The sequence below is a fragment of the Emys orbicularis genome, chromosome 1 (genome assembly GCF_028017835.1).
Source record: "Emys orbicularis isolate rEmyOrb1 chromosome 1, rEmyOrb1.hap1, whole genome shotgun sequence".
In the NCBI taxonomy this organism is placed as follows: domain Eukaryota; kingdom Metazoa; phylum Chordata; order Testudines; family Emydidae; genus Emys; species Emys orbicularis.
Window position 1 is genome coordinate 206541362 of NC_088683.1, and position 17318 is coordinate 206558679.

At 43.9% G+C, this 17318-nt stretch overlaps 1 protein-coding gene across 1 annotated transcript in view; it reads left to right on the plus strand.

Annotated features, from left to right (window-relative positions):
- SH3BGR (SH3 domain binding glutamate rich protein) overlaps nucleotides 1–17318 on the plus strand; it is a 53165-nt gene that overhangs the window by 30596 nt on the left and 5251 nt on the right. The window contains exons 4-5 of the mRNA XM_065406828.1: nucleotides 5164–5238; nucleotides 5833–5934. Of these exons, the coding sequence (XP_065262900.1) occupies nucleotides 5164–5238; nucleotides 5833–5934 (177 nt within the window). The remainder of the gene's footprint in view (nucleotides 1–5163; nucleotides 5239–5832; nucleotides 5935–17318) is intronic.

The window sequence follows — 17318 nt, forward strand, 5'->3', positions numbered from 1 at the left end:
TTAATCCTAACTAATGTAATTGTGGATGTTCACCGTATTCATATAAATCACTGTTTTTTATGAATCCCTTTTTTCCTTTCTCCTGTGGGGTCCCTGTACATTTCTTCACAATCTTCTCCAGTTTTGTCTAACTTAAATAATGTTGTATCCTCTGAAAGTTTTCCCACTACACTGTTCACCCCTTTCCTAGGTCTTAGAGTACTGGTCTTAATACAGGTCCCGGAGGCTCCTCCACTGTTAACGTTTGCTCTGTTATGCAAAGTAGCCATTTATTCCTCTTCTATTTTTCTTTCTCTTAGCCAGTTTCTAAAACATGGCAATGCTTTATCTTTCACATCACAATTCTGTTGTTTGCTAATAGCCTCTTGTGAGGGACTTCATCAAAGACTTTTGGAAAGTCCATATACACTATCTCTATCAGTTCTCCTCTATTCGCTATATTTTGTTGACATGCTGATATATTCTAGCATAATAGAGAGGCATGCTATTTTTTCCTTTACAGAAGCTGTGATGGCTTGTCCGTAACATGTCATGTTCATCTACGGGGCTTATAACTCTACCTTTTATTATGCTCAAATGTGATCAAATCTAAATATTGCCATCTTTCTCATGGCAGACATGGATATAATGAATCAAGAGAGGGGTGAGACATAGTCTGAGCACAAGATTGGTAGCAATACATGCCTTTATTCTAACATAGCCTAGTGGCTAAAACACTGAAGTAGAATTCAAAAGACCTGGATTCTAGTCCTTGTTCTGCTTGGTGACCCTCGTCACCTTTTTGAGCCTCTTTCTGTGTCTGTAAATATGGAGATAATGATACTTATCTCCTTTGTAAAGAGCTTTGAGAGCTACAAATGAAAAGTTATGTAAGTCACATACATAAAACAAAGGCATTACTACTATTAATTTTGTCTTTGCTGCTGACTCCCTGGGTGACCTCGGGACAATCCTTTAAACTTTCTGCTTCAGTTTCCCACCTTTATCCCAGGAATATCAACACTTATTTGTCTATCTCTGAGGAGTCTTATGAGAAATAATTTAGTGAATGTCCATAGGGCACTTAGGGGATTAAAGAAGCTACATGTGCTACATATCATCATCCTCCTCATCATCAAAGTGTTGTGAATCAATAGGATTAAGAAAATTGTATTTCTCCTGTTTTCTCACTTCATACACCATCCATTCCTTCATGCATTGCTCAGCTAGGTACCTATCTCATAGAACTGGAAGGGACCTTGAAAGGTCATCGAGTCCAGTCCCCTGCCTTTTTTCTGTGGAGAAAAGTACTTTATTTTTCCCCTTAAAGAGTTCACCCATTCTTAGCCTACATCCAAGGCTATTAAAATGTCCAGTCAGTGACAGCGCCACAAATGTTGAAAACAATATGCTTAGGACATGTTGCCAGAAAAACAACCTTTTGGTGCTATTAGTAACAAGCAAGAATGGTTTCTACTGATTTATCTGCTGTACCAAGGTGCTAGCTTTCAGATCTGGAGATGGAGTTGCTGACAGAACAAGGAATAATGGTCTCAAGTTGCAGTGGGGGAGGTTTAGGTTGGATATTAGGAAAAACGTTTTCACTAGGAGGGTGGTGAAGCACTGGAATGGGTTACCTAGGGAGGTGGTGGAATCTCCTTCCTTAGAGGTTTTTAAGGTCAGGCTTGACAAAGCCCTGGCTGGGATGATTTAGTTGGGAATTGGTCCTGCTTTGAGCAGGGGTTTGGACTAGATGACCTCCTAAGATCCCTTCCAACCCTGATATTCTATGATTCTATGAATGCCTTACAGCACTTAAAAAAAATGAAAACATGGAACTATCTTTAGATCTAGCACCATTTAAAATCTGCATCTGAATTTGAGAGAGATCTATAGATCAGGACAAACACCTACTTTTAGCGTTTATTGCAGAGTATTTCTCAGCATCTTCACTGGAGGCCAGAGTGGTTATAGCTTGTCATATAAATGACCTCATTGTGCTGCTGCTGCTTTTCTTTCACCTGGCTGTCAATTCAACCCTCGTGTGAAATGTAATGGGAGTATGGTGAAACCGATGGCCAGTGGTATGAATTTGGAGATGCATGGTGAATTTAGAAGGGTGGTGGTGGTAATGGCAGTTCTCTAAACAATATTTCCCAGTAAATCTCTTCTTGTCTCAGGAACTTACTAGTACACAGAGATCATTTTTTAAAATCATAACATGGAAAATTTATAAAGTCAATAAGTCAGTTAGTGTGCTTCTCCCTCACAGTATCTCTCCTCACTGAGGCTTTAGGACAATTAGCATGAAGCTGGTATGCTGCTTTTCATGCTGACCAGTATTGTCTGATGAGCCCTGCCTATCTGTGGTATCCACCAGTTGTCTCTCATTTTACATGTAGATTGTAAGCTTGGGGCAGGGACAGTCTTTTTGTTCTGTTTGTACAGCACCTAGCACAGTGGGGCCCTGCTCCATGATTGGGGTCCCCAGGTGCTACTACAATACAAAGAATTAATAATAATATTGATACATGTTTTTACAGCACTTGTAGGCCCTTATCCAGCAAAGCACTTAAATGTGTGCTTACCTTTAAGTACATGAGGAGTTCTGCTGAACTCAACGAGATCACACTTGTGCTTACCATTAAGTATTTGCATAAGTCTTTGCAGGGTCAGGGCAAAGCACTTGATGTTTTTTTCTAAGTGCTGAGCATATTATCATTTCCAATGGGTTTGTTAGCCCTAAACTTACATGACATTTCAAAGAGCCAAATTACTTATTGATTTATACCAGGAATAATTCAGTCTGCCACTACATCTCTAGTCTTCCAAAACCGTTATTACATCTCCTACGGTATCATTTAGCATGGATGAGTAATACAATTTTATACCCCTCTGGAGAGAAGGAGTTTGTGTGTTTATAAACTCTTTAATCTATTTATGTGCGCTGAAGGAACACCTGATCTTAAACCTGGTCTATTTTAATCCTAACTTCCAAACAAAAAAGAGTGTATCATTTCAAGTCTGAATGCAGGGGATGGCTGTACTTTTAGGGCCTGATCCAAAGGTCATACAAGTCAGTGGCAGATTTTCCACTAACTTCAATGGGCTTTGGATCAGGCCCCCAGTGTAGATGGTGGGGCTTAGGCATATGAATCTGAGCCATGCCCAATAAAGGTTGTAACTCTAGTGATTTAGGCTCACATAGCTCAGTCTCTGGTATCACCAGGGTGGTGAGGTAAGGCTGGAGAGAGATCTTCCTGATGCCCCTTCCCCTTTCATACTTGTACGGAATGCGAGACTGAATGGCTATGTAAGAAGTCTGGCTGAATTTTGCGAAGGTGGGAGTGGCATTTCTGTTTTCAACATTCCTTATCAGTCTTTGTTAATGCGCATGGAAAGATAATCATGCGGTGCTGAGCAATCTTAAAAACAACCAACCCCCCCTCCAGTCCTAGATGGGTTCTTATGAAATAATTAGGTGAGATAAAGTAAAGAAAAAGGAACCATCCATCAGAAAAGCACTCACAGTGTAATGCCTAACTGGTAGATTAATCTGTAGTGGGTACAGATTAGCTGACAGCTTTTTACAGATTTAACCCCCAGTATGCTCCTGGTTTTGAAAATATTTCTATTTCTTGCATATCCACGCTACTGTTTTTATAAAGGGAACCCATTTTTCAAAGAAATCAAGAGATTGTTTCTGGGAATGTTTATTTTGAGACAAATTTAAAACAACGGCTCTGTGTGTTCAGAAGTATAGTGTGATTGATCCCTTGATCTTTTTCTCAAATGTTACAGGAGAGGCATCCTGTTCATGAGAAGACTGTTACTTAAATTAAATTAAGTTAGCAAGCAGTGTATTGTACCATCATGGCTTCGGAGTAATTAGCCAGGTTTGAATGCTGACAGTGGGTTATTTGTTGTGGGGAGATAATGGGTTATCCTTGTCTACTGCTATTTAGCAAAAATAGATTATAGCTTACATCTCCCAGAACTCCAGAAAGCAGATAGCTCTCTGCTAGACTATTCCTTTCTGCAGTTGTTCTAGGAATTCAATGGAGCGATGCTGATTTACAGCAGATGAGAATCTGGACGTGTATGTGTTACTCATCTCTAAATTCTTTTTGTTTTTGCTGTGCTGATTTTGAGGTTTAGTCCCATATATACTTTAGTAAATGGAGAATTCTCCCTTTAAAGCATCTCTGAATGTGAAATTGAAAAAGAGAAAATGTGCACTCTTAAGGTAGCTGTATAGTCTACTGATAGATGTGTTTTATTGACAAGAAAAAGATGAATCAGTTTGCAGGAATGTTGCTTAATTTTAAATGAACAAAAACTATTTGGGGTGCTTTGAAATGGTAGATTCATGAATAGGTTCCAAATAGCTTTATTTCAGTATGACTTTCTATAGTCATCATTCATATGTTTTTGAGTCAGTTTCTCTCACACATCATACAAAACTAAATTCTGCCCTTGGTAATAGATGTGCACATCTCAGTGAAGGTGTGCGTGTATGTATTTGGTGGTAAAATATTACTATCAGTCTAATTCTCCTAACCACTCCTTTAAGCTTGTATTTTGGGTAAGTGTCCTGTTAGCCTGGGATAGTTTGTATGGTGGCATATTTTTATGGATATTTTATCCTCGTTTCTTGTTTTAAATATTTATAAAAAGCCATTAATGCCAGTGAGGAAAGGGGCATAAGAAATCTAAAGGCAAAAAGTTTTTTTTTTTAAAAGTCTATGCTCAATAAGAGCTATGTCTTTTAATTTTATGAGTCACTACAAAAAAGTGTCCCTAAAGAAAACTGTCATTCGCATAAGCAAAATGATAAATGCAATATTTTGCAAGATAATTTCAACAAATTTATAAAACCTCTTGTAACAGTAGAATTCTTTTTTTAAGGTTAAGAGCACCATTTTTATTCTAGGATTCCTTTGTTAGTTTGCATGGCCAAAAGCCAGAAGTGTAAAGGGCACAGTAAGCCAACAAATGGCTCTTGGAATGCCCTTTTAATAATAATACTATCAGTATAAAGAGGTACTGAGTCAGTTGCCAAAATGTGTCATGCTGGTAGACATCTTTAAACATTTTTTTTCTTAGAACCTGCTTGCTCTTTCTCCAACTTTGTTCTGTAGATTTATTCAGGTTCTCATATATTGTTCATTTTCCCTGATTCAGGAGGCAAAAACTGCTGAAGAGACATCAAACCTTCCAAACGGTGAAGTTTCGGGTGAAGAGCACAAAGTTATGGAAGTAATAACTGAGTATTTTGTTCACCCTCAGAAGTCCACTTTCACCCATTCCAATCATCCAGCATGTTCTATTCCCCCCGAGTCCCAGTCCAACAAAACCTTTAAGCAACATGCTTAACTTTAAGAATTTGAATAGTTCTATTGAATTCACAAGGATTGTGGTCCTTTCACCTAAAAGCAGAGCTAGAGATGAGGTTTTTTTTTTTTTTTTTTAAAGGAACAGACAAATAATTCCTTAGGGCCTATTCACATACTTAAAAAAGAGGCTCCTTTTGTCTTAAAACGAGTGAGTACACTGATGCACCCATGGTTTGTGTATGGATGAGTGTGATCTTGCACAGCTCACATAAACTTGCATCAGCACTAAAAATGAAGAACTCTGAACTGGCTGCTTGTTCATTTCCCTGGAAAGAAATAAGTCAGATAGCCCAATGTCTGAATAAATGAGGGCAACTGTATAGTGGTTACTTGGTGGCTTTGAACTGTGAGTTTCTGAGAGAGCACATAAGCCATCAGTTTTGTACCTCTATTGTCTTTCTTACCCCCTCTGTAAGTGCCTGATGTTCTCTCTGCTGTGCTTTTCCTTTGTTGTCAGGAGACTGAAAAGTCTGAAGTAACTGAAGAAAATGAGGCACACACAGAAGACAATGTAGATGCAGTCGCTAATTCTATTGAACTGCCATCAGAAGAGCAACAGGTAATTTTCTCTTTTCTTCTCTGGGAGTTTAATCCACATCTGGGCTAATTCATTAAATTCAGACATCTCCAAATAAATCTTTAAATTCCTCAGCATGAATCTCAGGGTGGTGCTGGCTATATGTTGATCTAAAAATGGCCATAACTGGCGTTTGTGTGCATTCTTCTTCAAGTTCACAAAAACCATGGGAAACATATGTAAATACGGTGAGCTTTGCTCTGGGCCTTGACTAACAATAGCTGTCCTTTAGTTAACAGCTTCCCCCGCCACTTATAAACATGCACATTTTTTAAGCTCACCTAGAACTAAACTCTAGTATGAGAAATAATCAGGAAACTAGAAGCTCAATCACTGTCTATACTAGAGAGAAAAGTTGTTGCCATCAATGGTTCAGGCACCGGAGGTGCTTGTAAAACCCTTTTATCCCCATACAAAAGTGCTCCTAATGTTGCACAAGCATTGCCAGTACCACTGCGAGTGCATTGCCTTGGTTCAAGCCTTATTGATTCTCAGACTTTAAGGTCAGAAGGGACCATCATGATCGTTAAGTATGACCTCTTGCACATTGCAGGCCACTTCTCTTGTAATAGAAATTACTCACTCCTGTAATAGACTCCTAACCTCTGGCTGAGTAATGAAGTTCTCAAATCATGGTTTAAAGACTTCAGGTTACAGAGAATTCACCATTTACACCAGTTTAAACCTGCAAGTGACCCATGCCCCATGCTCCAGAGGAAGACGAAACCCCCCCAGGGACTCAGCCAATCTGACCTGGGGAAAAATTCCTTCCTGACCCCAAATATGGTGATCAGTTAGACACTGAGCAGGTGGACATCCACCAGCCAGACACCTGGGAAAGAATTCTCTGTAGTAATTCAGAACCCTCCCCGTCTAGTGTCCCATCACCAGCCGCTCTGGATTTTTGCCATTGCCAGTCACCAATAGGCCACATGCCATCATAGGCAGGCCCATCATACCATTTTGGAAACCATTGGAAACCAGGAAAACATTTTGAAGCACTTAGAGGAGAGGAATGTGATCAGGAACAGTCAACATGGATTCACCAAGGGCAAGTCATGCCTGACCAACCTGATTGACTTCTATGATGAGATAACTGGCTCTGTGGATATGGGGAAAGCAGTGGACATGATATATCTTAACTTTAGCAAAGCTTTTGATACGGTCTCCCACAGTATTCTTGCCAGCAAGTTAAAAAAGTATGTATTGGATGAATGGACTATAAGGTGGATAGAAAGCTGGCTAGATTGTCGGGCTCAACGGGTAATGATCAACAGCTCAATGTCTAATTGGCAGCCGGTATCAAGCGGAGTGCCCCAGGGGTTGGTCCTGGGACCGGTTTTGTTCAAAATCTTTATTAATGATGTGGATGATGGGATGGATTGCCCCCTCAGCAAGTTCGCAGATGACACTAAGCTGGGGGGAGACGTAGATATGCTGGAGGGCAGGGATAGGGTCCAGAGTGACCTAGACAAATTGGAGGACTGGGCCAAAAGAAATCTGATGAGGTTCAACAAGGACAAGTGCAGAGTCCTGCACTTAGGACTGAAGAATCCCATGCACCGCTACAGACGGGGGACCAACTGGCTAAGCAGCAGTTCTGCAGAAAAGGACCTGGGGATTACAGTGGATGAGAAGCTGGATATGAGTCAGCAGTGTGCCCTTGTTGCCAAGAAGGCTAACGGCATATTGGGCTGCATTAGTAGGAGCACTGCCAGCAGATCAAAGGAAGTGATTATTCCCCTCTATTCGGCACTGGTGAGGCCACATCTGGAGTATTGCATCCAGTTTTGGCCCCCCCACTACAGAAAGGATGTGGATAGATTGGAGAGCGTCCAGTGCTCCCCTTGGAAGGCTGTTCCAGAACTTCACACCTCTGATGGTTAGAAACCTTCGCCTAATTTCAAGCCTAAACTTGTTGATGGCCAGTTTATATCCATATGTTCTTGTGTCCACACTGGCGCTTAACTTAAATAGCTCCTCTCCCTCCTTGGTATTTATCCCTTTGATGTATTTATAGGGAGCAGTCATATCTCCCCTCAGCCTTCTTTTGGTTAAGCTAAACAAGCCAAGTTCTTTGAGTCTCCTCTCATAAGGTAGGTTTTCCATTCCTCGGATCATCCTAGTAGCCCTTCTCTGCACTTGTTCCAGTTTGAATTAATCTTTCTTAATCATGCAGACCAGCATTGCACGTAGTATTCCAGATGAGGTCTCACCAGTGCCTTGTATAATGGTATTAACATTTCCCTGTCTCTACTGGAAATATCTCACCTGATGCATCCTAGGACTGCATTAGCCTTTTTCATGACCGCATCCAATTGATGGCTCATAGTCATCCTGTGTTCAACCAATTACCCAAGTCTTTCTCCTCCTCTGTTGCTTTCAACTGATAAGTCTCCAGCTTATAGCAAAAATTACATAAGAACATAAGAATGGCCCTATTGGGTCAGACCAAAGGTCCATCTAGCCCAGTATCTTGTCTTCCGACAGTGGCCAGTGCCAGGTGCCCCAGAGGGAATGAATAGAATAGGTAATCATCAAGTGATCCATCCCCTGTCGCTCATTCCCAGCTTCTGGCAAACAGAGGTTAGGGACACCTAATTCTTGTTGTTAGTCCCTAAGTGCATGATCTTGCACTTTGCACTATTAAATTTCATCCTATTTCTATTACTCCAGTTTACAAGGTCATCCAGACCTTCTTGTATGATATTCTGGTCATCTTCTGTATTGGCAATACCTCCCAACTTTGTGTCATCTGCAAATTTTATTAGCACACTCCCACTTTTTGTGCCAGGATCAGTGATAAAAATGTTACATAAGATTGGTCCCAAGTCTGATCTCTAGGGAACTCCACTAATAACCTCCTTCCAGCCTGACAATTCACCTTTCAGTATGACCTGTTGTAGTTCCCCCTTTAACCGGTCCTTTATCCACCTTTTAGTTCTCATATTAATCCCCATCTTCTCTAATTTAACTAATAATATCCCATTTGGAACTGTATCAAATGCCTTCCTGAAATCCAGGTAGATTAGATCTACTGCATTTCCTTTGTCTAAAAAATCAGTTATCTTCTCAAAGAAGGAGATCAGGTTGGTCTGGAATGATCTACCTTTTATAAACCATGTTGTATTTTATCCCAATTACCATTCACCTTTATGTCCTTACCTACTTTTCTTTCAAAATTTATTCCAAGACCTTGCATACAATTGAGGTCAAACTAACAGGCCTGTAGTTTCCTGGATCACATTTTTTCCCTTTCTTAAAAATAGGAACTATATTAGCCATTCTCCAGTCTTAGGGTACGACCCCCGAGTTTACAGATTCATTAAAATCATAGCTATTGGGCTTGCAATTGCATGTGCTAGTTCCTTTAGTATTCTTGGATGGAGATTACCTGGGCCCCCCGATTTAGTCCCGCTAAACTGTTTGAGTTTGACTTCGACCTCTAATTTCTACCTCCCTATCCTCGTTCCCATTAGCCACCCTGCCATTGCCCCTATGCTCTTCATTAGCCTCATTAAAAACTGAGGCAAAGTATTTGTTTAGGTGTTGGGCCATGCCTAGTTAATCTTTAATCTCCACCCCATCATCAGTGCTTAGCAGTCCCACTTCTTCTTTCCTAGTTTTCTTCTTATTTGTATGGCTATAGAATGTTTTACTATTGGTTTTAATTCCCTTTGCAAGGTCCCACTCTGCTTGGCTTTGGGCAGTTCTCACTTTATCCCAGCGCTTTCTGACAAGCAGCAGCTTTCCTTGCTGATCCCTCCCATCTTTCATTCCTTGTTGGCTTTCTGCTTTCTCTGAATCACCGTTTTGAGATGCTTGCTTATCCAGCTTGGTCTGCAACCCTTCCCTATGATTTTTTCCCCTTGCTTGGGATGCAGGTGTCAGATAGTTTCTGCAACTTTGACTTAAAGTAATTCCAAGCCTCCTCCACATTCAGATCCTTGAGTTCTTTGATCCAGTCCACTCCCCTAACTAATTTCCTTAATTTATTAAAGCTAATTGTTTTGAAATCAAGGACCTTAGTTGCAGATCAATTTTTGTTTATCCTTCCATTTAGTTGAAACTGAATTAGCTCCTGATCACTTGAGCCAAGGTTGTCCCCTACAGCCAGTTCTTCTATGAGGTCTTCACTCCTTACCAATACCAAATCTAAAATGGCATCCCCTCTTGTTGGTTCAGCTATCACATCCAGGAAAATCTGGGCCCTACTGTTGTTAGTAGTACGTATCCTCTAATCTGTATCTGGGAAGTTAAAGTCTCCCATAATCACACAATTCCCAGTAGTATTTATTTCATTAAAAACAGACTCTGTCTTATGCATTCCATCACTTCTAATTTCTTTACAGTCTATCATATCATTAATATATGAGAGTCCTCTGGGACCTCCTTTAGTAGCACTTCTCACACCTGAGACCTCCTAAAGGAGACATACAGAAAAAGCTACATCACCATTAATGACACTGAAATTGCAGACACGCTTCCTTGGCAAAGTTGCTCGCTCTCCACAATAAATGCTTAGCCTTAAATTTACAGTGATGCACCATTGGATGGTGTTTCTCTCTTGACTGACCAATAGATGCTGTTTGGGGACCACTGCCACATATATGACAGGGAGGAAAGGAATGGGCATCATCTGGTCCTCTCCCAGTCAATGCCATTATAGGGAAGAAAGATGAGAGAAAGAAACTGATGTTTGAGATGGAAAACAGACCACAGAAGAGAGTAAAACATTCAGTAGCATTGTATAATGCAAAAAATAAATAAGGGGTTTGCCTCAAGCAGCATCCACTGGCCAGCTGCTCATTGTGTCAGATACCAGGGCACAAAGCACAGAGATGAACTGGGAGAGCACTTCTGTTGCTCTTTCCTGCCTGTATCACAATGTGAGGTGGTGGGGCATGATCGCCCCCACACAGATCCATGTGAAGGACATATCCAGCAATGTAAACAATTCCTGGAAGAAACCATTTGAGTTCCAGCAAAGCCCAATGGAATAATATTTGTAAAAGACACCAGTCAGGTCTTGCTCTAATTTGCTAACTTCAGAAAGGTACCAGTGGATAGAAATGTGCTGGGAAATATACAGCTATCCTTCAGTGGTCTGGTACAGCAACAGCCAGTGGGAGTGCTGTCTGTGAATATGCTACCGGCCCAAAATGGTGGAGATGGTTATGTATGTTTGTGGTTAGGTGTTTCAAGTTACTGGCCTGGTCCAATTCCCCTGAGTGAGTGGCACAGACTGCCCATGTGTATGGAGACAGGGATTTTCCTCATGACCTCCTTTCCCCCCCACTACACTGCATGACTGTAGTTGTTTGGTTGGGGCATGTCTTTCTGCTGCAGGTTGACCTTTCTTCTGAACAGGTGGACTTGCTGCTGCGTCAATACCCAGACTCTTCTGTAGCTTGTGTGGCTTAGAAGGTGGTAGAAACACTATGCTGAACTGAGCCTGTCCTCTTTGAATGGGAGTCACAGACATTTCACCTCTTTGCCAGCAACAGACCCTAAAGATGAAGACAGAAGCTTTTTTCCTTTGGTTGCAGGGTTTTCCCAAAGGATGTACCTGTCTCTGAAAGCCTCTTCCCACTCTTCACTTATTCTAAATCATTAAGGATCAGATGCACCTCCATGCATAAGGGTCAGGCATCCATTAAAGTTTCATTTAAACCCTCAAAATAGGGCTTTAGTGGGACTTAGGTGGTGCCTAGTCCTTGTGCCAGCTCTCAGCACAGGGCTGAATTTCATCCTTAAGTTGCATCTGTTCATTTTCCAAGCTTTGCTCACTTTCAGCCTGCACATGGTGGCCATTTAATACCTCTTTCCTCAAACCTTGGGGGAAGCCCTGGGTAAGGCTGGAGAACATCCCTTGGCTGTATTGGGTTACTTGCTGTTCAGGCTGGCATTCTAGTCTAATGATTTTCAAATGAGAACAGAATGCTGGAACAAGTTGTTGAAGTCTTAAAATGTATCAAGCAGCTGTGTATGAGAGGCTTTGTAATGACATAATGCAATGCCATTTCTATACAACTAACAACTTGCTGGTCTTTATTTCTTACAGGATAGGTTTGAGTCCCAGGTGGAAAACATTGTCTTTTGGCCAGTATAACAGCTGGGTATTGGGGGGAAATAATGTGTTTAAAGTGATCTTTTTATGGTTATGGTATAACCTGATTTTTCTTATGAGTTCTCTCATAGAGCAGAGTTCACCTACCAGACTCCAGCAATGTTCAAATGTTCCTTCAGGAGGTACAAAATAAAGGAAAAAATCTCCCCAAACAACTGTCATACAGTACTCCAAATCCCATTAAACTCACGAACTTCTGCTAGCTCCTAGAAGGTCACAATTTCTATTTCTGCTATATTCTTTGTAAGGGAGGGCAACCAAAACTGAAGAAAGGAAGGGTGGTGTAGCAGTTAGGGTGCCATTCCAGGACTCAGGAGATCTAGGTTAAATTTCCTGCTCTGCCATGGACTTCCTATACAAAACTGGACAAATCACTTAGACTCTGTATGGTTCCCTATCTGTAAAGAAAGGACAATAGCACTTCCCTACATTACAGGGATAGTGTGTGGATAAATATGTTAAAGATTGTCAGATACTCAGGTACTATGGTAATGAAGGCTATATAAGTACATAAGATAGGTAGATGTCAGTCTTTAAGGTGAGCATGTAGCTTCAATGTATGTAATGGCATTACACTAGTTTCAGTTTTATTCTCTATTTATTCTACAGCCTAACCCATCTTGTTTGCTTATTTGACCATATCTGGCCGTTGCGCAGAGGTTTTCACTGAGCTGTCCATGCCCAGGTTTTTTCCTGATTGGTTACAGTTAATTTAGAAGCCATCAGTGTGTCTCGTGTTCTGAAAGGGTGACCTTTCCATCAGTGCCCACTGTAATTTACAACCATGTGGTTGCATCTTCTGAACGATAGTCAGGTCCCCGTTGGAGTTTCAGTTTACCATGTTGACCAACTTCTGCTCATTCAAACCAAAATAAGACAGTTACAGCGCTGTCGTTTTATATTTCATGCCTAAATTAACACAAAGTTTTGAACCTTGTATTGACATTTTGGCTCTATTCACTATTTTGTTTCATACAATTTAAAAAGGAAAGATCAGTGCAGAGTATACTCCAGCCTGTTTAATTGTGCTGGTGATTATGTCATAGAAAAATTGGAATGGAATCCTGGCTAGTTAAAGATAGCTTGATCTGTGCCAAGAAACATATGACAGCTGATACAATAATCTGTGGCTCTGTCTCAATTAAGGAGTTGTATGGAAGAGCCCAGGTTCTGGAAGGCCTTTCCACAACAAAAGCCGCAACAGCAGAATCAGGAACTAGCCACAAATGGTGGTAAATGTAGGGTCTGACAGCTCTTCCCACCCAATCCCTGCTGGGAGCTGCTCCAGGATACTGGGGCTCAAAAACTCCACTCCTAAGTAGCCAAGGCCAGGGGTTCTCACAACAAATTTTTGGTGGCCTCAAAGTGTGGCCACCAACTCTCACTGGTGGCCGCACTGACACTTTTTTCCTAAAATACTTAATTAACTTTAGGAAAAACAATTAAATATGCACACATTCACATCCAAATAATTGTAATGTATATTTTTAGGTTTCTTTGGCTGACTTAATAACAAAAATAATGCTGCCTCCCCCTTCCCACCCCTCAATCCAGGGTTTAATGGGTGCTGGGGCTTGCTATGAATATTTGTATATTTGTTAACATCAGAGCACACTTAGTAGGTACCTGGGAGGCTATGAAAAGTGATAAGTGATATTAACAAACATACAGGTATCACTTTTCACATGTAACCCTTCTGCCCATCTGAGTTGGCAGCAACAAGGGCCGGGTTCAGTATCTAGGGGTTCCGTTTCAATAACACAATGCAAAACCGGCTCAAGCCCCCACCCAGCAACCTGGGAGAATTACATACCATCCCCTGGGTGCCTCTAGGAGGCAATACTTCCCCTCTCGCAAGCACGGAGTCTGAGTGTAGCAGAAAATGTTTAATAACATGAGGTAAACTACATCAGCATTAAATTGGGAAAACACCACAAACAGGATTCATAACACAAACCATGAGCAAAAGACCCACCCCCAAAAGTCCAAAATCCCAAAAGTCTCTTGAGTCCAGAAACTCAAGAATCACCCCAAAGTCTCTGTCCTTGGTCAGTGCTTCCCCAGAGTTCAAAAGTTTATCTGCAGAGTCTTACCCCCTCCCCAGCCTGGGTGGAAATGGGGGGGGGGAAGGGGCACACAGGATATTAAGGGGCACCTTACGTGGTCCAAGGCTGACTGCCCCGCCTCTCCATGGGGTTCTGCTGCAGCCTTCACCACGAGCCGCCCCACTCTGCTCCTCCAGCTGTCCCGTGAGCCACTCCAGCCATCCCACAAACTGCTCAGCTCCACTGGCCGTCCTATGGGCCGTGCCAAGCCTCCCACAAACTGCTCTGCTCTGCCAGCCGCTTAACAATAAATCTTCAGGCTCCCCCACTAGTTAACACAGCACTCAGTGATTTCAGCTCATAGTAGGGGAGCCCCAGTGCTGGTGCACTATTGGCCCAAAATGAATTCAGCATAGCAGTCTGTAACTAGATTCTTAATAGAATCAAAATTAGCTCTGCTATTCAACAGTGAAGAGAGGAAGTGGTGCAATTGATGTTTCAGGCCCTCAAAGAAGGAGGGCATACAATCAGGTACAAATATCTGTCCCCAGCCTCTCTCAATTCACTGGGTTTTGGAACCCAGGTCCCTTGTCTAGCGAGTGCTACTTAGGTGATGGTGAGACCCTCTATCATAAAACAGTTTCATTGTTCTTGATTCACATAATCAGGGTAACAACACTTTATTCCTCCTGCCCCAATAACAGAGAAACTGGGGATCCCACCGCAGCCAAAGTGACCATTTTGGGCTGCCGTGGGGTCATGCTAGGTGGGGTGGGTGTGCCTATGCAAACAAGATCAGCCCCTGAAGTTCTTTTCCACACTTGCCATAATTCACCACCGGATGTCAGGGTAGAGCTCATCCTGACTCTGCTTACATACAGATAGCTAGTAAGTGTGCTGTGACAAGTGATACTTAAATGTTTGTAAATATCACTTTTCTCAGCAAGCCCCAGGACCCATTAAGCCCCGGATTGAGGGTGGGGGAGGCGGAGGGAGAGGCAGCAGGGGCCAGAGGCGATGATGGGATGGGTGCGGGGCCGGGGGAGACAGCAGTGGTTGGGGCAATGGGGGGGATGGATGTGAGCAGGGCCAGCTCCAGGCACCAGCCGAGCAAGCTGGTGCTTGGGGCGGCAGCTTGTAGGAGGCGGCATTCCACCCAATCCTAGGGTGGCACGGGCGCTTTTTTGTTGTTGTTGTTGTTGTTCCGCTCCGGCCGTCCTGAAGGGGGCAGCGGCGTGGAGGACGGGAGCGCCCTGCAGCAAGCTTGGCAGGGCAGCCCGCGTCCTTCCCTCCCAGCTGACCGGAGCCCTCCCGGCAGGGGGCACGGCGGGAGGGGCCATGTGGCAGCGCCCCGCTGAAGCCCTGGCCGCCCCCCTTCTCTCTCTCCCCCCGCTCCCTCCCCCTCCCCCCGCTAGCCGGGGCACATCTGCAGGGCAGGGAGTCCCCCTGCACCCTGGCTCCAGCCGCGCCGCAGGTTTTTTTTTTTTGCTTTGCTGTTCTGGCCACCGCGTTTTTTTGGTTTTTTTTTTGCTTGGCGCAGCCAGAAAGCCAGAGCCGGCCCTGGATGTGAGGCCAGGAAGGCAGCAGGGTCTGGGGGGGGAGGGAGGGAGAGGGAAGGGGATGGATATAGGGCTGTGGGAGCCAGCGGGGGCCAGAGGAGATGGGGGTGGGTGATGAGCCCCACTGTCGCGTGGCCAGAGCCAGGGCCTGGTGCCTGCTGCCATGCAGCCAGGGCTGGGGCTCAGTGCCTGCAGCCAGAACCCAGAGCTGGGGACAGGAACTGCATGGCCGGAGCCAGGGATTGGAGCTCACTGCTGTGCAGCCAGAGCTGTGGGTCAACGTCCAGGGCCAGTGCCTGCTGCTGCACAGCCAGAGCCCGGAGCTGGGTGCCGGAGCCCAGGGCTGTGTGGCTGGAGCCAGGAGCCAGCGCCTGCCGTTGTGTGGCTTTAGCCAGCACTCGCTGCTGCGCAGCCTGGGCCAGGGGTTGGCACCTGGGGCCAGCTCCCACCATCACGTGGCTGGAGCCTGGGCCCACACTCCCAGGCTCCTGAAGTCCCACCGCTGGAGCCTGCCACCCAAGCCCCCTCCCCACAACATGGGTCAAGAACTCACCTTGCTCCTGCAGTGTTGTGCCCCACCTCTCTCCAGAGGCAGTACAGGGTGACGCATCCAGGAGCAACAAGGAGGGAGGGCCCGATGCTTTGCTCCTCCCATCACCGCCCAGGAGGCTGTCATGGCCTCACGAAAAGCCCCTGGTGGCCGCATGGTGGCTGCATTTGAGAAACGTTGGTCAAGGCCAAAGAGGTTAAGCTGCTGATGAGGCCAATGAAAGGCCCCAAAGCCCTGGAAAAACCCCTCATGCACATCAGTGGCAGCCTCAGGAACTAGGAGCAATACATGCCGTGTCTGACAGCCTTCCTCGCCACACACTCCCCACTAGATCTGTCAACATATGCTCTGGGCCACTGGGCCTCAGCAGCTCCACCCCTAATTCACTCATGTGGCCAGGAACAGCAGGGGAAGGAAAACTGCTGTGGTTGTCTATGAAAGTCACCTAGGTAGCAGCTGCAGTAGAAACAACCCTCATATACTTGGTCTTCTGCTTGTCACAAGGAACAGTTACACTTTGACTTCTGTAGACTATGAATGCTGCTCTAATCAGTGGCCTGATCCAAGTGTTGCCTCCCTCCTTTCTAGTCTCCCACCTTCTCTTTCTTTCCTTCTTTCTCCTCTCAGTCCTTCAACATCATCCTTTCCCTCTCTTTTCTGGTACCTCTTTTTTAATCCCCATTTCCCACCTTGCATGAAATGAAGAAGGCCTACCATCACCCTGCCCATTTCGCGTGGACGTTGTAATTCTTCCCTACCTTTTAGCTGTTTGTTGTCCTTTCGCATCATAAGGTATTTGGGGCAAGGACTGCGATTTTGTATGTGTTTTGTGTAACATCTAGCACAACAGGGTCCTGATCCTGACTAGAGTCACTAGCTACTACTGTAATATACTGTTTGTCTTGCTGAATTTTAACATCAGACCTCAGTCTGAGGCTCAGGCTGCAATATCCCAGTTGAACCAGTTTCTAACACTGTTTGGCCAGCCAGTGGGGTTGGGGCCAAACTATTTTAGAACCATGTTTTAAAAATTGTATTATAGCATAGGTGCCTGCCATGTCTCAGTAATTCCTCAGGCCATA